The 23,347-nt window shown below is 42.3% G+C and overlaps 1 protein-coding gene across 1 annotated transcript in view; it reads right to left on the reverse strand.

Moving 5' to 3' along the window:
* nphp4 (nephronophthisis 4) overlaps window positions 1-23,347 on the reverse strand; it is a 145,012-nt gene that overhangs the window by 101,892 nt on the left and 19,773 nt on the right. The window contains exons 3-6 of the mRNA XM_076093142.1: window positions 21,586-21,755; window positions 20,894-20,958; window positions 11,564-11,713; window positions 9,294-9,430 (exon numbers count right to left, since the gene is read on the reverse strand). Coding sequence (XP_075949257.1) covers window positions 9,294-9,430; window positions 11,564-11,713; window positions 20,894-20,958; window positions 21,586-21,755 — 522 coding nt within the window. The remainder of the gene's footprint in view (window positions 1-9,293; window positions 9,431-11,563; window positions 11,714-20,893; window positions 20,959-21,585; window positions 21,756-23,347) is intronic.

The following is a 23,347-nucleotide window of genomic DNA, read 5'->3' on the forward strand; positions in this document are numbered from 1 at the left end:
TTCTTCCTTCCCTCATCTGAATTTCAATCCAAAGTAAAATGACAAAAACAACCTCTGAAGTACAGAAGTGGAAGATTATTTCCTCACTTGGGTATTCACACCTGAGAATTGCATTATCATTGTCGAAGAGTAACAACAAAGATTCTCTTTGATTCAATTTACCGGTCCAACTGCTGGGGGAGGCAGTGGGAGACAGACGGGTGAGGGTGACATATTAGTAAGCAAAATTGATTTAGTTGGGGACACTGTCATTTGAATGAAATGGGACTGTTAAAAAAGAAAGAAGGAGTCATTTAGAGGGAATTTAGAAATAATCGCAGTTGGAAGAGAAATGGAGAAATGGAGAGCGGGCGGCAGCTGCGTCATTGTGCGAGTTTCAGGGAAAATGGGTGTCGATATTCAGAGGAGGATGAATTAGTTTTTGAAGGTTATTTCTTTTGTGCTCAAAGGGCAGGAGATGAAGTGGGAAAGCAAGCTCTCTTTAATAGCTCCAACCGGGACATAAGAAGCTTGAGGCACAATATGGGTCTTGACCCTGTAATCATCGAGCAGGGACTTCATAAATGGTCTTGACAGGGCTTAGAGGCACTGATCAATAACAGGGTCACAAGTCCCAATATGGGCTTCTGAACCGGCTATCAATATTGTGATAGCAATACTACTACTAATAATAACAACTGTATTTATATAGCAGTTTACAAAGTGCTTTGACAGACAATTGATATTGGATGCCAAAGGGCATCATCGAGCAGAGACAGGGGCTACAATACTTTATGGGTTTTGGACTCTTGGTCAGACAAAACAATTTGGAGATGAACAAGAACATTTGAAGACGTCACTTTGGACAATGTGTAAATGGACATGAGCACTTTTCATTATCTTCTATTAATTAATAAAAACATTTCTAAAGCTTGTGAAGATCTAGTTTCATACTCTCAGGCAAGACAATAGTTTAAATATGAAGATAATGACACACATAAAGACAGGAAGTTTCTTCATGGTGTTGTTCTCACTTTGCACACACAAAAACTGACAAATACTCGAGTAAAAAAATATCTTGAGACAGAAGCTTCAGCTCTGCTTAAATCCAACAATGCAATGCATCAAGCAGCACTTCACTTGTCGGTGATGGCCACAAATAATTAGATCTCAACCCTCCAGTTCCCCCGGGCCGCAACCTCGGATCCTGAAAAGTGAAGCCAATGATGAAGTGTCGTAAACTTGCATTCTCTCTACTGGCCATCAGGGGGCGACTCCTGTGGTTGCAAAAATAAATCAGATTGTTTGGAAGTCTATGAGAAAATGACCCTACTTTTTCACTTGATTTATTAACTCGGTAAACATTGTAAACATGAGTGTATGGTCTCAATCACAATAGTATCAAGTCCTCTTCAATACAGTATGGTGTCCATTGAGTAAATGATGGTGCCATTTAGCATAAAATAAAGCAGCATACGCTTTGGGGCGTGGCTACCTTGTGATTGACAGGTTGCGACCAGAGCCGTATATATGGCGTCTCTACATCACTCCTTTGAAGACCAAATATGGTCACTTCTGTTAACTGGTTGCAAAAAACCAAGATGGCAACAGCCAAAATCCAAGATGGCGAAGCCCAAAATGGCAAACTCAAGGCTTCAAAACTGCAGTCCACAAACCAATGGGTGACATCTCAACGACTACGTCCACTTCTGACATGCAGTCTCTGGGTTCCCCCCCAGGTTAACAGTGTTAGCTCTATCAGCACTGCTGTCATAGTTTGCACTGCCGTTAGCAATGCTAGCTGCTAGCCGCCTCAGCTGCCACCATGTTGAGAGCCGAGTGGGAGCAATTCTTCAGTCATAGATATGCTCTGAATTTGGAATTTAGTACCATTAGTAAAGAAAATGAACTCAGAAGTATAGAGTCTAATCAAATGAATTGCACAGCTATTTCGTGTCATCATCATCTCACTGAGCGGGAAATGTCTTTATGTTCATGTGACAGTGCAGTGGTGACCAAGCTGGCAAAGAGTTCAGCTGAAATATATAATAAGCAAAGTAACATAAATGATTGTATGACTCATCGGATAATTGCATCTTTTCACACTTGTCTTGACAATGTAATTAATAATGTCCCCTCTTAATTCTGATTACCCACATTATATCTCATTACATTTGATTATCTATCTGCCATTATTGCTGCTCAAATACACACACACACACGTATATATAGAGGGTATGCACGCAGTGTTTGTGCAGCTTTGTGAGCTCTACAAAGCTGCACACTTATGAATGCCCCGGAAACTGAGATACATAACAGCCAAAATGTTTCCAAAAGTTATTAATAAAAATGATTATGGCAATAACATGGAGAAACGCTTCGGCTGAGATGGGCTTGCTTTGTCTGATTTCAGGGTTCTAATACACAGCTTATTAGAGGCTTAATCCAAAAGAGTGAGACTTTATTTGTCACAGGTCAGCGTAATAACAGGGATGATTTGTCATGGCTGCACAAGAATCACTGGCGTCTATTAATTCTGGTCAAATCTAACCTCTTTTCAGTGGTTGCCATTTAATTTCTTCCAAAAATAATGAAACAATGTTGCATTAAAAGCTATAAAAGGCTAATAAAAGCTAATAACACCTAGGTGGCAAGAGCATTTTTTTTCTCTCTGTATGGAACCTAAAATCCGTCAGCTATTCGTCAGTAAGTTTTTGTGTCAGTACTTTGTGAAATCAATGTGTAGGCTGTTTAAAAAGATAACAACTCCACAGATGGCAACTGTCATCTCAAGGGTTGTGTGTGTGTGTGTGTGTGTGTGTGTGTGTGTGTGTGAGAGAGAGAGAGGGAGCGAGAAAGAGTGTTAGAGACAGAGAAAGCAGATGAAATTATGTCCCACATGAGTTTTGTATAAGCCAATTACCAAGTGAGTTACACAACTGTGTGTCTCTTACCTTTTGAAAACCAGCAAGCAAAAGAAAAACGTCTCTCTGACTCTTTGTGACTATCACACATCGCTCACAGTCACAGAGAAGATGCTCGTTGGCTGCTGTTAACTTATCATTTTCCATGTTTTAACCAACTGATAACACAGCAGTCAGGGCACTGCCACATCTGCATCCATGTGAAGACGTGCATGTGCGTGCATGTGTTGCTACCCACACAGTGGATGTTAGCTCCCCCATATTGAGGGTGAGTCATCCATGGCAAGAAACAGTGGCAGCATCATTAGCATGCCGCTCTCATCCTCCCACTCCCCTGCTCCTTAACAGATTTTAACTGGCACAGCGCTTCCACTGATAAATCACTGTTGCCCTACTGCTGAAACACTCCCATAATTCACAACCAAAAATATTAAGTCAAACACACACTCATGCCGCCGCCTTCCTCTTTCCCTTCTCGTACCACTTCTCGTCCCTCAGCATAATATAACTCGTGCCACTTTCATCCACTGCACATATTACACCACCGTAAGCACATGATTGGTTCCACTTGGAAAGAGACCCCTCGTGCTGGCACAGTCCAACTATGAACACCAGCAGGACACAAACATGCAATATCATAACCTTAAAGGATAAGGCATGGTATCATCATACAATGTTCTTATTGCCAACAAATTCCACCGATTCTGTGTCTCTAAATATCTTCACTTGGTGCTCTATAGAGTATCTACAGCAGCGTGATGGGATATATGGGACTGACTCAAAATAATCTACAGTGTGTGTGTGTGTGTGTTCATGATAATGGGACATGTTACCCGGACATGTTACCCGGTAACAGTGTGGCCCATTGATGTATTTTTGATAGTCTTTGAAAAACAAAGGAGCTCGAGTCTACGGCACAGAGGAGAAAGTTAGGTTGAGTGTTTGTAGAGTTGAAAAACTGAATATCACCAGCAGTATCCTTTCTTAGAAACATAGTTGCAAGACATAAAAATAAGAGTGACGAAGATTTGCAAAAGGAGGTAACAGGATACTAAAGATTATAAAGTAGCCTTTGATGGTTCATCCAATGTATAAGAATAGTTGCGCCTTTGTGCTTTGTTCAGCCAACAGTTAATGCTTAACACCACTTAACTAAGTTAACCACGACTCCCTCACGACACTACTACTCACTTAGATAGAAGGTAATTACTTGAATTCACACAATATACAAACATGGCAAATTTAGATCATGACGATGATAAAGTAATGCTTTAAAACAGAAAAGGCATTCATATCACTAATTTTCTCCAACATTGAATTAAGAAAATAGCCAATGTTAGGTGAGAAACAGCCTCATTTTCAGATGTTATTGTGCTAAATAACCCCTGTTGATCATCGTCAGCAACATCTGTATCTGGAATTACAGCACCCGCATTGGACAGCCCCAGCCTGATGGAATGCAATCGCTAAATGACGCTGGATACTCGCACTTCAATGCGTTTTCACGTTTTTGCATCGCCAACCGTAGTTCCCGCTTCATACACACCATATGGCCGGACAAAAAGGTGCAGCGACTTCCAAAAGACTCCCAATAATGCAAAGCTTGCAAAAGTTGAGATCCCACTGGTGATTGATGGATCCTACTGATACAGTAACAACTCTGTTCCGTTTGGTCCAAATACATCACTTAAAGAGAGGGCGAACAGGCGAGAGAAGCAGCGACTCTAAGACATTCAACGTTTATGAATCTATCTCTCCTCCTTCAACCACTGTGCACTCTCTGTCTTGTCTGACTTATAGGGTCTATATCCAGTCGCAGTCTATTTCGTCTAATCATTGGATCGTCAATCATTACGAAGACCTGCGTTTCATGAATAATTGATGCGAGCCAAGTGCATTAAAGCACATTTCTTGGCACTGCACACAGTGGTTTCAGGCCTAATGATAAGGAGAAGGCACTCGGCTGGCACATTCAGGAGGTACAGCCAAACTCGGTGTCCTTAGAGAACAGAGTGCGAGACTCCTGCTATTTCAGAAACGCACAACCTCCTTTGTCTTTTTTTTTTATTTATTTTTTTTATAAATAGTACCACGTCCACAGGGGCAGTCCTACTTTGAGTGAGTTTTCTTCTTTTAGGACAAATGAAAACTTCCTGGAGCTTTGTTGCCAGAGCCTTTCTCCATTCATTAAATCAGCCTTGGGCGTTTTGTTCTGCCTGCGGCGTGGCATCGGTCCTCGCCCGCTTCTCTGCTCCTCTTCATCGTCTTCTGTGCACCCAGGTCTTTTGATCACAGGCCAAGATGCTACATCATTCCTGACAAGATCTCAGGCCCTTTCATGAGGAGTCATTTATTTTATTGAAGATATAGGTGAACGGTTGCTACAGGTCATTTGAGGTGGTGCAGCCTCTGGCTTCACTCAAACTTGGGCAAAGCAGACATGTTCAAGCAACCCTGAAGATGAATAGTGTTAGTTTCTTTCAAACTCTAGGTCAGTGTGTGTTCTGTAGAGGTTCTAGAGTTCAAATCAGCCCTTGTGCTCGTTAACGTATGCAAAGTAGCTGTATTTCACATGCAAAGCACATCAACCAGGGCACAGGCTGAAGAATATATGGGAAAGTGGACTGTAAAAAGAAGCCACACTCTGTGATAGTTTGTCGAGCTAAAAATAGCAATACTTATGGGGAGATTATGTGAAGACCGTATGTCAGACCAGCAGCCAGCATAAAGGATTTGTCTCATGCTGCACTGTACATTCATCCGCCACCCCCATTCCTCTTGCTTTTTGTCACTCCGCTTCTGCCTCGATACCAATTTAAGCGCAGACGAGCTGGCGTGGAGTCACGAATGTGCACACACACACACACACACACACACACACACACACACACACACACACACACACACACACACACACACACACACACACACACACACACACAGCGGTGAAAGTGAGTTGGCAGGTGAGGTGTCAGCATCACGTCAGAGACAACTTGATGACAATCCAGCTGGAGTCACACTTTTAAAAAGGTCAGACAGAGATCACACACACTTTCTCTGTCTGTCTCACTCTCTCTCTCACACACACATGCACAAACACCCTTTAATTAAAAGCTGCAATCAAGCTGACTTCTGCATGTATTAACACCTCTCGCAGACATGAGAATGTCGTCATTGCGCTGAAGTTATAAAAGTCTGGAACATTTTACTAATCTACACAACTTGTGAAGACCTTTAAAGAACATCGCACAAGCGAGAAACAAACAAAAAAAACTGTGAACGCCAAAATGAGAAGACAAAGTTGTATTCTAATTTCCATCGTTTGTAATAAATTAGATACAGGGTCATGTAATATAGTGTACCCACAACTTATTTACCAAAGGGATTGTCCAGACAATCTAAATGTCTGGACAAACAGAGTCCATGTTGACCTCTCAGGGAGAGGACGAATCCCGCCGACACAATATGTGGATGTCAGTAACAATGACTGGACTATTATGGTGAACATTTCACCTTCACACAAAGCTTTCAATTTACCAGTCAATCTACATTCACACCCTCGCCTATAATCATCATCTCTGTGCAGCGACACCCTTAGAGACAAGCTGAGGAGCTCAGAGTAGAACCACTGCTCGTTCGTGATTGAAAGGAGCCAGTCCAGGTGGTTATATATATATATATATATATATATATATATATATATATATATATATATATATATATATATATATATATATATATATATATATATATATATTACCCATACGAGGATGTCTACCGGATGCCTCCCCGTGGAGGTAGTCCGGGAATATCCAACTGGGAGGAGAAGTGGGGGTCAAACACAAAACACACTGGAAAGATTACACATCCCGATTACACTTGGAAAGCCTCGGGTTCCCACCAGGAAGAGATTTAGGATGTCACTGGGGCAAACTGATGTCTGGTTTACTTTGCTCAGCATACCACTGTGATCCAGGCCCGGAAAAGCAGTGGATATAGATGGATGAATAGATAGGACTGTTCACTGTTACCTTTTTTTTTAATTTTTTTTTTTTTTTTTTTTAAATCAGGCATACACATACACAGGCATACAGGAGACAAGGCTCCTTTATGCACCCCAATGAATATGGGGCTACCCAGTGCTATAGGGGGATTTCTATTGATGCCTATTTGTACTCTGACTCTGTATTTTTACAATATATCATGTTGTAGTAGTAGTAGGAGGAGGTGGAGAAGGAGTAGTACTATTTATAATATCTGTCAAAGGTCTTTGCCAAAATGCAAAACCCTGGTCAAAGAAAAAAACCTTCTCAGCCCCACTATCTGCCCCTAGAGGCGTTAAAAGTTCTTGTCCTGAGGGTGGCGCTGGAAGCGGGGCTTGTACCTTTGGGAGTACAGATTATGCCTCAACAAATTTAATGGCAATGTGCCTATTAAATTAGGATTTTTCCTGTGAGCCCATTTATTAATTAATGCGTTTTTTTCCCCTCTCTCTTCTTTTTCATGGTCACATAATCTGCGCTGGGTCCTGCCGGAGAATATTGCTGCTTCTTAAACATGGCCTTACTGCACTGGTGCAGGACAGCATGGAAAGTTAAGGAGGGGGGTAGATCTGAGGGTGGCCCGAGGCAGGGTCAAGTATACACAGTATCAATAATGTACTAGAGAGCATAGAAGAAAAGGGAAATATACATGAACCAGCCACCAGCACCCTGATTTTGTCCTGTTTTTGAATTATTTATGTAGCTATGGAAGCACTTTCATTCTGCCGCTTCTTTTTTTCTTATGTTCAAAGGTTCCCTGTGGAGATATAGACCTCTAGTAGCCCTACGGAGCTGTTTTTGTATCAACAGTCCCGCTTTGTTTTATCACGAGGATGCACATACAGGCGCACGCTGCCAATGGTGTCACTCTACTCCACTGATCAACAGGTGGCTGTAATATGCTCAGTGTGCCAAAGAAGGCAATGAAGAGAACAATGCTGGATTAAAAATACTTTATGAGAGAGGATATGCACCCGACACATATGTTAGCCCTCAAGGATGAACGCAACACTTTTTGGTGTGTAACACTGAACGTAGACATAACTTTTGTTTGTTCAACAGAAACCTCCACGGAGCTCCTTCAATTGATTTATTCTATTTGAAGCCGTGCACACAAAGGCAGCTAAATTCATAACCTCTGGCTGATTAGAAATGATGATCAGACAGACCAGGAACCAATTTCCAACAACATGTTATGGAGGTTTGTCGCTGACAAAGAGCACGTAGTCCGGAATGAAAAGCATGCCGTGCCCTGAATCTATCAACTATTTTATATTTTGAAAACCTTGTCAAATGTTGAAAGGTGGTGTGAAATATATCAAATGTTGAAGAGCTTTTTGTGTGAGTCTTAACACATTTCTGCACAGACTTTTACATGCAGATTCTTTGCTCATCTATCAACATAAGCATGTGAGCTCAAAACCACCAACACTTCCCTCACGAAAATGTTTATGCCGTCATTCATCTTGGTACACTTACACTGTGAATTTACAAGGTAGAGGCACTAGTGCCGACAATTTGCTCCACTTAATAAACCCTAAACACTCCCTGGATCCCCCGTGTTTGAGTTTGAGGATCTAGCCCAGCAGTATCAAAGAGCAGCGGGAAAAATATGCGGAGTGACAGCACTGTCATATCAATTCTCACCCCTTCCAAAGACACATCTCACTTTAGGCTGAAGTGGACAGATAGGGCCTGTGCAAAGCCACTGTACAAATAATTGCTCGTGCATAGTTGCACCTGTCAAATGCGGTTAACCATCTGGGTTTCCCGTAGACAAGAAAAAGGGAAGAGAATAGATAAACTCCATTTAGTTTGGGAGGTGATGTGCCTTAAATTGCAGTGGCAGCTGTAAAAAGGGATTGTGCTTGCACACTGAAGACACGGAAAGTGAGATAAAGGAAAGCATCAGGCTGGAGAGAATAATCTTGGCAGAGGTGCGTTAAAGCCATTGAGGCCATCGTTAATTTGAGGAGCGAAGTAAACAGTTAACTCAGAAGGATGAAATGTTTTCGGCACTATGTATTTGCGTTTTTATATCACAAAACTATGAGGTGACTTGTTTTTCACTTGTAAGCACACCATATACATTTAAAAGGAAGTACGACGTCAGATAATGAAGAGACATAACTAAATTCCCTTCACCCTGTATCCGTAGCCGACTTTATAGAACATCTATTCATAGGTGCACAATTCAAATGCCCAGACCGTAGAGCCACTGCTTGAGAATATGGATCAAAGGATGATTGGACGTGGTTGCGCGCATGTCGAGGCACTGTCGCTGTCCCTAATGCGCCGTATGCACGGGCTATCAAGGCTGTGCGTGTTAACGGAAGCCTGGCCTTACTGTGTTGTGGCAGTCGGCATTGATCAGCTGCAGCAGCTGGCTCTCGAACTTCTCCAGGGACGGCTGGAGGGAGACGGTCAGTCTGTTCAGGGTGAAGGGCAGCATCTTGAGCAGCTGAGGCCTCAGCAAAGCATCTCCTGTTGACATGAACATACAAGCATATAACATGTCAACGCGGCATGACATTTGCATGATTATATCATATTTAGAGCTCTCCTGGGTCTAAAATAGGATTCCTCTTCCTGTGGTTTGTTCATTTTTATTTGTTTAAGCTCAGACAACGTCTTCTTCTCTTACGGCTGCTGTGGACGAAAACCACCATGTAATGTAATAAATGTATGAAACAAGTGGTGAAATATATTTCAGTATATTCCTATGTGTGACCCATTTGCAAAGTTCCATGACATTCTCCATCATCCCCAGAACATTTATCAGGGCACCGCAGACGTTCTACAAACCTAAGAGAAGAGAGGTCAACTAGAAAATGCATGGTTTGATACAGTGTTATAGCCACTTATGTGTGTGTGTGTGTTATCATATAAAGTGAGCTGAACTTTTCCACGTTACTCACTTCAAATGTTATATACTCCTTGAATGTACAGTTACCATTTTGTCGTTTGTATTTTTTTCACCAGGCTTGACTTATTGTGATATTTCTTACTGGATGAGGAAACGAACCCCCCTTCTTTTGGCAGCAAATGGTTACACAATCAACCCATCGCTCTTTGATTTTGCATATATTTAAACACAACTTTTCAAAGAGACAGCGGCTCCATCTAAATGACTGCTTCGTTGATTTGTTGTAAGCTGCCTAATGCCAACAACTAGGATATTTACACCACAGACGAGGACACCGGTACTTGGTGTCAAACAATACAAAAAACACTGTTTACATCTGGACGCTTGGCGTAAACTGAATCAGAATGGATTGGAGAAGCTCGGACGCCTGTGAGGTCCACCATCACCCCTTTCAGACACAACAAAGAGGAAAATAGCCAGCGTGATTCTAATCTCTTCAAGAGTAATGTAGCCATCAAGCGTTTCATTGCGGCCCTTGTCTCTGGAGCGCAGAGTTGGACTTGTTCTGAATGCGGCATGAATATCAAACCGGTGGCTGTGGTCTTAAAAGGCAGCTTAGGTCTGTGCTGCTCACAGCCCCAGAACATGAAGAGGATTAGCCGGCTACCATACCTCCCACTGACTCCCAATGATTATAGCTGCGCACTGTCAGACTTCATTACGTTCCCCCTTACAAACTTACTTTCTAAGTACTGCAGACATTTCAACTTCTGATGGAACTAAGTTTCCAAAAAATGGCCACTTTTAAGTGTCATGATGAGTGTCCTGTTTGTTGTCTTGGCAGTTGGAGAAACACAAGTGAGCAGCTGCAGATCTGTGTTTACCTGATAAGTGCTGGAGGTGTTGATGAGCCATGTCCTATTTTGATTAATCTAGCTTGAGGTTTGATGGCCTTGTTGTTCAATTCAAATTTGTAACATCTGTACAGTACCTGTAGTGGAAGAATCAAAGGAGCTCCACTATTGATTACAGAATCACTGAATACAAATATGTAATTAGCTGCACAGTGAACACACACTGACTGTTTCCATCAATATAGATTTTTTTTTTGTTCTTGCCTGAAAGAAGTATATATTGAACGAAGGAGTGAATACAAAGGACGACACACTGAACAAAAAGTCTGATTTGTGTCAATGGATAAAAGCCCCAAATCCTGAAAAACACAAAGTCGGTACCAGTACCTCAAAACAGAGACTGACAGAACTAAGAAGCGGTTACCTTGTAGAGCTGCAGTTTGTGCCGAAAAGGCAAATAAATTAAGGAAAAATGTTAAAGAGACACAGGCCACATCCCACTCACACACGTGCTGTTAACAGTACTGAATCTAGTTCTGAAAATCAAATGTGTTTGAAATAATCTTGATGAGAATAATAGGGACGCCACTCGATCCGAAGGTAAACAAATCAAATTCGTAAAAAGTCGTCAACTGAATCGAACTTCTGACGCATTTTCCTGTTTTGTGTGTTTTCATCTTATCCTGATCATTTATCCATCTTTACATTATTCAACAATATCCACATCTAGGAGTAGCACAGCTACATTACAGTCGTCTAATCTTGCCGACTGAGGCCGTCCACAGAAGTAACTGTGAGTCAGAGATCTTAACATATCCTAAAACAACATCTGCTATTGTAGGGGGAGCGTACTGCTCGTGCTCCGACCTTCCACCTTCCCAGTGATGTGGAGTTTACCTGTTGGAGAAGCTGCAAGGCCGGGAATGTTCTCATTTCCAGATATAAGGACATTCTCCGGCAGGAGGTGCATCACGGAAACCAGCGCGGGGTGGTTTTTTATCGCACAGTCCAAATGTGCTCCATCGATAGTCTTCAGGAGACTGCTGTCTGCAGAAAAAGATATACAACGCATTTATGTAGAACTGTTTCACATGCATTTCATGACAAACAAGCAAACCGCCACTCTGAATACAAACGAGTTCGATACGATACTTTAGCCCGCCGTCATCCCCAACACACCCAAAGAATCAATCTCCGTGGCGCTTCGGAGTCTAATATTTCCCCAAAAGCAATGAGTCACAGACAACATGACACCATACACGCAGACCATTTTTCAATATTCCATTTGGGCGTTGGTGACCTAGGTGCAATGTTCCATTACGCTGCGAGCATCGTTTTCCGGGGCCTTAAACTGAAATGACAACCATTCAACTTGGAAAAAAAGGGCGCTCCTCCGGAAGAGCGCTGCAGCGTAGATGAGGCGCGAGGCATGAGCAATGTGGTTGTCATCGTTCAAGCAGGTCGTCCAATGACAAGCGACGCCCCGCAATCCCAGCCGTTAACACGAAACCCAGACTATTCGGAAGGTGAGCAAAGTGGTGTTTGATGCGCTGCATATGTTGGCTTCCTTTTTCGAGCCTGAACAGCGTCGCAATCTTTCACTCTGACGGGGGGTTAATTATCGCACCTTCAAAAGCATCAGCGACAATCAATACAGGGCGCTTCATTCACCCCCATAGGCTGTTGTGACAAGGTGACAGACAGTGAAACGGTGCTGGTGTCTGAAAACATTGCATTGTTGCTGATTTCTGTGAATTCATAGGTGTGTATGCAGGGCAAAGGTGTTCACTACTCAGGAACAAAATACTGTTTCTATCTGCCGACGACTAGAAACCCAAGAGAGCCTCCAGAGAAGCCTGCCATCCTTCTGGCTTCAGGTTGTTTGGAAGACTACTCATTTCCAGCATGACATCACATGACATCAACCTAAAACGTGCATCAAAGCGACGCCAGGTCTGTTTGAAATCCAAGGATGAGTCAGGATTATTGACTTGCAAGGCTTTCCCCACAACCCCAAACACTTTAAGGAAAATATGAAACGAGAAAAGATGAGACACACTTAAACATCACAAGACACTGTGGATCCTCTGAAAGAGTGCTGGAATAATGTGCATTTTCACATTCTGCAAAGGCGTGGAGACTAGATACCAGGATTCAAGCTAAATATTAAGACGTTCTAGACTCTGCAGACTGTACGTGCTGACAAACGTGCATACACATTCATGTGTGCTAACATCTTGAGTCATGTAGCCATCACTGTCCATGTCCGTTTTGGAGTATATCTGGCCTTCAGTGTACAGCAGATAAGCAAGCGATCTTACCAGCCATCAAAATATGCAGCTACAACATCACCGTTCTAATAAAAACTACCACTAAAGTAATCCACACAATTTATATTAACTATAGAACTATTAACTATATGCGTCAGTCAGCTTTTAAAACATTAGTGCATTTTTCTGACTGCCTTACGAACTTTAAAAGCAAGTTTATTACCTGGAATAGAGAAATAAAGTCCAAACTTTTGAAAGGAAGAATCTAATTTGTTCAGATATTGGTAGCTTCACAATGAATTACATTTTTAAGACGATTTAAGACATGACGTTACACTTCAAAACAAACCGGTAAATCCATCACTTACACGTTTATGCTCCTAAGATTATTCCTCAGAAACCGCAGAAGTAATCGTTTTACCAAGAAAATAAATGCAGTAACATAAATGGATCACAAGGGGTTCAGCGGAATAGCAGGAATAAAAAGAAAGTTGATTCTATGCTGAATTTATTTGAAATAAATGGTATCTTATAGACTAGAGGGAGAAATACATTTATGTTGTTAAAGAAGTTATTTTTTAACGACCGTTCCTGCTGTGGACTGCTTTTCATCAATTTCCATGGAAGAGCCAGTGCCTTCATCTTTAAGTCAATGAAAGAGGGATTGAGAAGGAAAGAAGATGATGGAGTGTGTTGCCATGTTCTCCTCCCCTCCCTTTCCATGACTCATCCCAGCCAAACCCTTTAACTCAGTGAACAGTAAACTTACTACAAACAAATTGCTTATGTGTAAAGCTAAAAAAAAAAAAGGAAAACGGTTTGGGGAAATCTCTGAGGCTGCAGCACCACATCGACTCTGTTCTACAAACGTTCTCAGTGATGACAGCAGCTTTCGTTGAAAAGGTGTTTCTCACCACAGACACAGAAGAAAAGTAGGGTGAGTACGAAGGGAGAAGCAGCGAGGGGGAGAGAGTCAAGCACAGAACGTTCTTGACACAGATGCTGCCCAGGTGTGGGCAACTTTTTTCATCATTTATTTCTTGCAATTCATTATGCATCAAGCTTGGGTTTCAGTCAGATGCTGCGCATGCATTAGAAAACTACCCCAAATTTCCTTACAGCAGCGGTGTCGTACCTCAGAGTTATGCTGAGCAGCATCTTGGCAAGAGATGTGAAACCAAGGAAGTGGAGGGAAAAATGGCTCAGCATCAGACAAGAAGAGGCAGTGGTTTGGGGCGGTGGTTGAGTGGGAACGAGGAAATGATAAAGATGAAAACAAATGGGGTGATATTTGAGAGCCGGTTTTACTGCAAACTCGGGTATACGAGTGAAGGGATTTGAAGCGGTGACTTGCATTTGTTTCTGTGTTTCGGCACTGCAGCAATCACTACTTTGGTGCTTCTGCATGTCACTTGCCGGAGATCACTTGTTAAACAGTGAAGCTAGCACGAGGGATGTAAACAGCAAGCTTTGCCACAGCTCAATTTGTAAAACAATTCAATATTTGGTGATTTGGGCTTAAATGATTAGCTGCTTTACTTTTTTTAATACAGCTTTGTAAATTGTTTGGAGTCGGATTGGTGGCCAGAGATATTAAGCAATCTCAAAAAACGTCCACTCAGGCTCTCGGAAATGTTGATGCGCATGTTCTACTCATTTCCAGACCGATTTTTGAGGCTGATACGGAGAGATATTTTGGAATAGAAACACCTGATATGAATATATATATCAGCCAATATTTCATACACAAGAACATGTAACTTAAACATGCAATAATTCCTTTCAATTTAGTTATTAAAGAATTATTACCAACATATGCACTGGAACATAAAACAATTAAAAATGAAAAAAGCATAAAATCTCTGTGCCGTTTCTTTTTACCTTTCAGCAGACACATGCTGATACCAATACATGTATATCTGCAATTGCTAATATCAGCCAATATTAACTTGGTGAGAACGTTGATGTAAAAATAGGAATATAGCAGCGCCTTGGTAACCAAATAGTTACAGTATAAGAAAGCAAAACGATAAGTTATAAGTGTCTGTTAATGTTGCTCTCTTCCTTGTTCAATGAGGGGGTTATGCTGCTTCAGATACCTCCACAGCAGTACACAGATATCTTGGTCTGTTTTAACAAAACTGTTGTTGCAGCTGGTAGAAATGTTGGTAGAAATGCTTTTCAAGATCTGAGACTTATTAGTGATTGAAACAATATCAATCACTAATAGAGATCTGGAACACACACGTAAAAGCACTGTTTAAATGTTGTAAGGCAAAGTTTGCCCCGTCGCAATATGAGCCTCAAGTGGAAATGTTCCAGGTGGAGGAGCCACAACAGGGGTTGTTTAACTTCATTACGTTTGTTGGAAGTTTGAAGTTCACCCAAACAGCAATAAAGCTTGGCGTAGGTGGTGAAAAACAAACACTTACGTGGGTTGCCTTTGAGTCAGATATGCAAGGAAAACCCTTTTGAAGGCACCAGTAAACCTTTTTATCTTCGCCACAGGATTTTTTTTGGTATATCAGTGAGAGCATTTGTCATGGCATTACCTCTCAGTCCACCCCCCCCCCCCCCCCCCCCCCACACACACACAATAAATTGATTCATCGTGGTGTTAATTCAAATTAGGATATGCTAATGCAAACACAATGTACCATCTGTTTGTCCTCCCATCACACCAAGAGGACCCCAGAGCAGCCCTCCATCCTTCTTATTCTATTTTTTATCCTCTCTGCTCCTTCCCCTTTCCTCCCAGTTGGTCGAGAGGAGAAGCTTAGATCAAGCCAATGAGCTTACTGCCTCCCTTCGTGCTTGTGTCCTCCTCCCTAAGACTTTCAAAAGCCCCACGGCAACTTCCTTTCCTCTATCTTCTCTTCTTTTCCTATTTCCTGCCTCTTGACCCTGACTCCAGCTCTGAAAAATAGGGATGCTTTGACTTCTCTGCCACTACCACTCTATCTCTTTCTTCCCTCGTGCTCCGTTTTCTGTTTCAATTCAGGCTCACTTGTCTCCAATTTATGTTTCAGCATTTGGGTTTTCTCCATTGATCTCATACTCGCAGGTTAAAACTGCGTTTAACCTGTAACTTGCTTTCATTTTCTGCTGAAAAGTGAGAAGCATGTTTATCAAAAATGCCTCCTTTTGTTTTTTTCTTGCTTTTAGCTGCACCACTTAGTATCTTTGAATCAGCCCAGTGGCTGTATTCTCTCAAATCTCATCTATCTATTTCATTATGTAATCTGGTGACAATCATGACAATTATAATTAGAGTCATGAGAATCTACCCATCCCATCCCCTTACATTCCAATTTTCCACCAAGTTAGCAAACCCTCTCTACTCTCCTCCTTCCGTCTTCCTCTTCTTCATGTATTCATGTTTTATCTCTCATTCATTGGCCCATCCCAAAGGGGGGAGTGTGTGTGTGTGTGTGTGTGTGTGTGTGTGTGTGTGTAGCTCAGCCAGTGGCATAGAGCCCTGCTAGGCAGTAGAACATAGAAACATGCATTGTTTGGCAGCCCTGCACCTACAGTATATACCCTGCCTGACCGCACTCACACTCTGCCAATTGCATCCCCCTTCACACACACCACACACACACACACACACATATACAACGACATGCCCTGGCAGTGAGTGGCACTTCACTGCAATGATGGCGGGCTCTCAACGCTGGCATTGTCATTGCAAAACTATGGACTCTGTTGTGACAGAAATATGGAAGATCTCAATAAATGCATCCATTAAAATGACATTTCTGTATAAACATGCTGTACAATTGCATGTAAATATGAGTCTTTCTTGCTGCCCCTATACACTTCTATGACTTTAACATGGCCATGTTTTTACGTGTCTGTCAACAAATGTGTTCTCCACCCTCGTCTCTAACCTGTAGAGGTGAGAATCTCATCTCATGATTCAATTCTAAACCAACAGATCCCTTTTAACAGCAGCCAGTGTCATAGCTGGGTAAACACAGGTGTCACTGATGAAATTAATTATGGTCTCATTCTATTTTGTGTGTCACAGCCATTCCGGTGAGCCAGCATGCACGACACCAGAGCAACCCCTGAATGGAACAGGGTCATAATTAATGTTATCAACACCTGTGTGTACCCTGCTTTTGGGTGCACCTGAATGATGCACTAGTGCACCCAAATGAAAACGTTAGATGCACCAGTGAAACTAAAGTAGGTCCGGAGCCATGTAGCGCTTTTCTACCTGAACAGACAAAGCACTTTACGCACCCCGATGTCAGCAGAGATACTTTGCACGGCGCTGGCCTCTCACACTTGGGGTTCAGTGACTTTGCTCAAGCGCGGCTTTCTAAAGTAGTTGGCACTAGTGCGATTCAAAATGTTGTCCAACTGTTCTAAGTAATGAAGCTTGCTTGGAAATTGAATCGTCTCTTTTCTATTCGGTTTTCCAATTAACTAGTTCTCTTTCAGGTCTCTGTGTCCCCCAAAACAACCGTGTTTACCAATTGTTTTTTTTCTGGAATGAAAAAACGTTGCCCTTGTTTGCCATTGACATTAAAAAAAACGGCACTGTCGGCAGAATGGTTCCAATAGATGTGGTCTGGTGTGAATGTGTAACGTGGCCTGGGTTGACATGAATTATTATCCCTTTCCTGTCCAGTTTAAGAGGTGAAAGACTTATTTAAAGCTCACCTTGCACTACAGAGCGCCCTGAAAAGTAAAATACTTTTCTAACGTTTTCAAATTCTTTGTAACCCCAATATGCAGTGTAGCTATGTGTAAAATATGCTATGTTATGCATGTTGCATATGGGGAAAGTCATGCGGCAACATGCTGGGAATTGAACCGGGGACTCGCCCATAACATTCTCAATTGATTTCTTAGAAACTGAGTTGCCACAAGGTACACTCTCTTTTCATTCATCTGTCTTTATTGTGAGAAGAACCCAGTGAACTCATTTTCCGTTCGACAATTCTCAGTGGATCGTGAAGACAAAGACGTCATTTCTACCACGAACAGCGGACAGAACGTTGACCTACCTGAGTCCTCCAGAGGACGGAGCACAATTACTGGCCTTGGAACGGACAAAAAGCCCCATTGTGTAAATGATAGGGCTGAGGTTTGTTTGATCCTCTTATACTAGCATACCAGGAAAGTTCATACAGCATGAACACAGCATACACTGAAGACATAATTGGAGGCCCTTTTAATGCCCCCAAAGACACCGAGGGACGAACACTAGCTCATGCTAATCAATAGCCTGCTGGTCAATATCAGCTTCTTTCAAAAAGTTTTTCTCAACTATACAAAATCAAGTAAATGTTTGAAAGTTATTATGGCCCAGTGTGTGACATTCAACAAGAGGAAAAGTCCAGATCTCAGATCTTCTAACTAACAAATCACAACACAGAGTCTTACAGAAGAGCGCTCTGCCCGGCCTCAAGCTGTACGTATGAGGCCGTCTCAGAAAAGCTGCTTGGATCGTGTTCACACCAACATTTGCACTGCATAAATTATAATTTTTTTTATTTTTTTATTTTTTTTTAAATCAGCCTCCTCATTCAATAAGACCTCTGTGTGGGCACAGCCCAACACAGAGGTCAGCCCACCGAAAAAATAAAACTTGCTGGTTCTCAACTACCTGGAACAACATTCCCACACCGACACGGCCCCTGCTGTTTCGCACCGAGGTATTTCCTGTGCAATCACGTTCACCAGGTGGCATTTGTCGTTTTTCAATTGGTTGCAAACATCCGAGGGGGCAGGTCTTATACACAACGTGAGCCGGCCTTGAGGGCAGACACCAAAGAAGATAAAGGGAGAGTAGAGATTACCTGTATGAGAGTGGCATGCTGAATGAATGTAAAGAGAAACAGTGTGTTGCGTCTGTGACGGACAATGAATTATAACCCACATCCCTGAAGTGTTTTGATTTAGTTTCTGTCTGCATCTATCTGTTCATCGAAATGAACTGAAACCAAATGAGCTCAGTGCACCGTTGCTGACATGAGAGGAGACGAGCCACGCAGTCCGTTTTTGTACTTCGCTTTAAGGCGTCCGCTTGTTTTAGGACTATGAGGAAGCACACTGTACTGCAATGATGATGGTGGGTTGACGCTTGCTATGGCAGATGTGTGGAGATACATCCGTTTATAGTTTAAATTCATTCACTTTTAGTCAATCCATCTTTCAACCCTTTAAACTTCATCAAGAAGTAATGAAGATATTTTCAAAAAACAAAGTCGGGGAACTGAATAATGTGGAATCTGTAACGAATGAAGGATGAAAACAACGTCAGCCCCCGGGGCATGTTTCCTCATTATAATCCGTTCACACAACGAGACATGAATGACCACCATGAGGAAATGTACTTATTTCACACCAGCACAGAACAGTTTTAGATGTGAAGCAGACTCACGATGCTTCACATCAAGAAGTAGATACAAGGACTGCGTGTTCCAGTCACAGTGGATGTGACGAAAAGTGATACAAAGAAACAAAAAAAAAAAGGGTTCCGTCCATAAAAGAGCCGCAAGAGTGGCAGCAATATGGCCCTGAGAACAAAACAAAAAAAGCAAACGTTCCACTAAACAACAGGCATGTGGTTAATAATTCAGCGAGTGTAAGAGTCCGTTTGAGAGAAGGGTTTCTAATATTCATGTGACATGATAGCCAAGACAGGAACTCTGGCTCTCACTGGGCACAGTGTTATTCACACTGCGAGGCACTACAGTGTTTTGTAATTCATAGCCGTGGTTTTTAGGCCAAGCAAGGACATATCGAGACCAACCCCGAGCTTCAGCGGCAAACTCAATAATTCAGGATTTATTCTCAAAAGCCAAACTGATACAAGTCTGATATTAAAAGATAATCCAACCAGCAGTCGTGAACCACACCCGCAGCCAGATGAATAACCAAAACTGTCAACCTCCAGCAGGGAGATCCACAGTTAAAGTAATTCAATCAGAAGTAATAGCTTTCTTCATTACCTGTTCATTGCATATGTAACTGTTCGGCATCGTGCAGAGTGTGAGGATCTTTAAAATCACTCTTTTGGACGCAGCTTGCATAGAGGCGTTTAAAGAAATATATTGCGAAAAAGTACACCGCAAAAATAACCGAAACTTGCCCTGAGGAGAAAAATACGATGGTCAATAATACATTGACCCTGGCTGCCTGGGACTACTTTCATTTCAGGCCAAATGCAAGGGGCAAGGTGTTGGCTGCTTCAAATGTGTCTTTTCTCTCTGTTGGACATCTCGGTTAGACGGTCCTTACATGCAGGTGACCCGTCCCTCTGGGATGGTACCTGGCAGAGACTTCAGATACTCGACAGAGAACTCCTCTTTGTGTCATTTCACATTGTTGTTTTCCTCTGACATTTTCATTTTATTGTTTTCTCTCAGCACCTCCTGCACCGGTATCTCTTTTGGGGTTTTCACACAGAATATCTGTTTTTCTTGTCCTCATACGGTTCGTACTGGGAGTTATTCCACGTCAGTGAGGTTTTAGTGCCAGCTTAGCTGGGTTAGACAAATTAAATGTGTTGCTAGTCAATCTACTATATTTACTATATCTCATCAAAGCATAAGCCACCACTCTGATACTCTATCACTTTACTTTGATAGTAGCTAACAGATTAAGTCTTTGCCAAAATAAATTGACACAGCAGGGCCACTACCCCATTTCGGATTACAGTCCCCAAAGGTTACACCTGACATTGCGCCTCCAGACTATATGAAGTCGTCGTGAATCATTGGTATGATATTTAATTTGGAAAACAGCTCAGCCTGCTATAACATGGCAAAGAACAGAACAGAGGAAACATGGCGTGGCTTGAAAATTCATACAGTTAAGTCCCACATGTATTGCGGCCCGCTCATCTTTTCCTGTTGCATTACTCAGGGGACAAATACTTAAAGTGGGTCAGCCTAATAAATACTTACAATACATAGTACATAATAAAAAAGCTCCTTACAGTCAACGGTGTCCCTCAGGAGGGGATGGAGGAGACTTCTTGGTGATCCATGGTGTAGATTGAGCCTATAGGATACACATTGAGAGCAACCTGAGTGACTGAATGCAGCTGGAGCCGCTATAGTTTCCAATGGGTTGAAGGCTGTGCTAGCTACATTCAATCCTAGTGTCAACAACTGGTGTCTGTTAGGTTTGTGCCCTCTGGTTCCCGCCTCAGACGACCATCAATCAAAACTAACAGATATAAATTCTCTTTCATACCCTCTGACATTTCACTGCTCAACTCTATGAAGTACAGGTAGCAAACGTCTTCAACCATGCCTTTTCTAATATTGTATATTTTTCTCTCACCTGGTGTTTATGTGTTTTTAATATGTGGTTATGAATCTGTGTGTTTTCTATCTTGTGAGTCTTGCCCTGTGTTGTTATCGTTTATGCTACTGCGGCAAAACCGACCAAATAAAGGTCTTGAACTTGGACTAGCTGACTGTTGACAACAGAGTAAACCCAAAACTGCTTTCACAAAGTAGTAGTTCTGCAAGCATGCTACATGTATGTATGGCAATCTTGCAGCTGCTGGATGATATTCAAGCAGCAACCCCCCCTCACCACAGCCACGCCTGTCCTTCAACCATCTCCTCATGATGAACCGAATTAATACCTGGCTGGTGTAATTAAGGATGGGATAATCACCTTCTGTCCCCGTCAGCAGCCTGAGCCTCTGGCCTGTTGGTAAAAAGTTCCAGGACAGTGAAGCCTCTCCCCAGGGCCTGCTGGGAGCCATCTGGCCTGAGTGACAACGACACCACTTCCAGGACCACTACTGCGCTGGGCAACCGCAGAGACGTATGGAAATACAGGACCTAAAGGAGTCATCAAACACACAGAGAGGATTTACGTTATCAATGCCACATCTTTGATTTGTTCAGAATGCAGCTTGGATTTTATCTAAAGCCAATGCTTGTGATCTAACCCGTAGTACATTGAATTACATACTATACTATAAAAACAGCATGTTGACTATCACAGGGAAGTGACACATAAACAAGAACAAGATGGTGCACAGTCCCACGGCCCTCAGCATCAACTCTTGCTGACAGTTTATGGATGGTCATCATACGTGAGAGGATACCTCACATATGGCACTGGGACTTTGGACACCTTGGCTGAAAATAACATAAAGACTGCACTCATTTTCACCAGGTTTGTCGGATTTTACAACGAAAACATGCGCTATTGAATTAACTTGGAAGAACAAAAGGAGAAGAATAGGAAAAGGATGCCACAGTACCACAAACCTATTTTATTGTATCCATGTATTCCAGATGACTGGGATCCTGAATTACCTGAATTAGGCTCCTGATGTCATATGAAGTCACCACTATTAAAGGCATATTTCTTTAATCATTGTGAAAAAAGGTAACTGCTCATAGCAACCGCTACCACAGCTCAAAAGGAAAAAGACATCAGCAGAATGGATATGTTATTCACTATTGATTGGTTAGAGGAAAAGAAAACCCCCCCTCCCAACAAGACATGATGTCAGGCTGAATGACTGAAGTGAAACGAAATGGCAGTTAATTCTGATTAATTGGCAAAACGATTGTGTGCCTCCATTATTATTGTCGGGTTGTATCTGTGACTTAGAAAGATTAACAGAACTCGTTATTCCATCCAATTCTTGTGCTGCGTTTGATCCTCTGCGGTCATGCCACGCGCGCTGGTGTCAATCACCATATTGCAGGTCTGGAAAAGGAAAGAGCCAAACATCCAGGCTTGATAAGAATACCTAACAGGCGACTGTGTGACACCAAAAATCTCACATTCAAGAGGCGGGTACGTGCCCCTCGTGAGCTCTTTAGAATTATGTGTGTGGGGGGTGGGGGGGGGGGGGGTATGACCTCGCTATTTTTACACAATTTCAGAGGAAGACAGTCGGGTCTTTTGGGAGCCTGTTTGTAGTCCGTGCCAGGTAGGTGCAATTGTTTACAGACTCGGATCTGCCATTCAAATAGGAAATAGTAGCCTACCTACAGCCGAGCCGCACTGATTTACATGCACAAAAGGCCTGAATATGATAAAGGGACCCACGAATTCTATGTGATCCGTTGGTTCCCGAGCACAATAAAGCCTGTTATTATCTAAAAGCCATAAAGAAGAACATGATAGTGTCAACAGACAAAAAAAATGGCTTTAGCAGACATGAGCTACCTTGAAATACAGAGCCAATTTCTCCCAGCCCACTGTGGCAGAGGCTGTTCGTCTTCAAACCCCGGCTATCAGCCACCACAGAGCTGTCCATTCAAGTTTAAAACCTCTGAGGCGTTCCTATTTCGGCCACATCGGTGTTTTATCTCTGTGCAGGGTAGGTTTAAATTACTAGTGCAAATACAAACGCTGCAGAATACAAAAGAAATACGTGGGAGGCGAAGATACTCGTCTAGCCACGGTTTGA

The sequence above is a fragment of the Anarhichas minor genome, unplaced genomic scaffold, assembly GCF_050575085.1.
Source record: "Anarhichas minor isolate MPS153535 unplaced genomic scaffold, ASM5057508v1 ptg000003l, whole genome shotgun sequence".
NCBI lineage: Eukaryota > Metazoa > Chordata > Actinopteri > Perciformes > Anarhichadidae > Anarhichas > Anarhichas minor.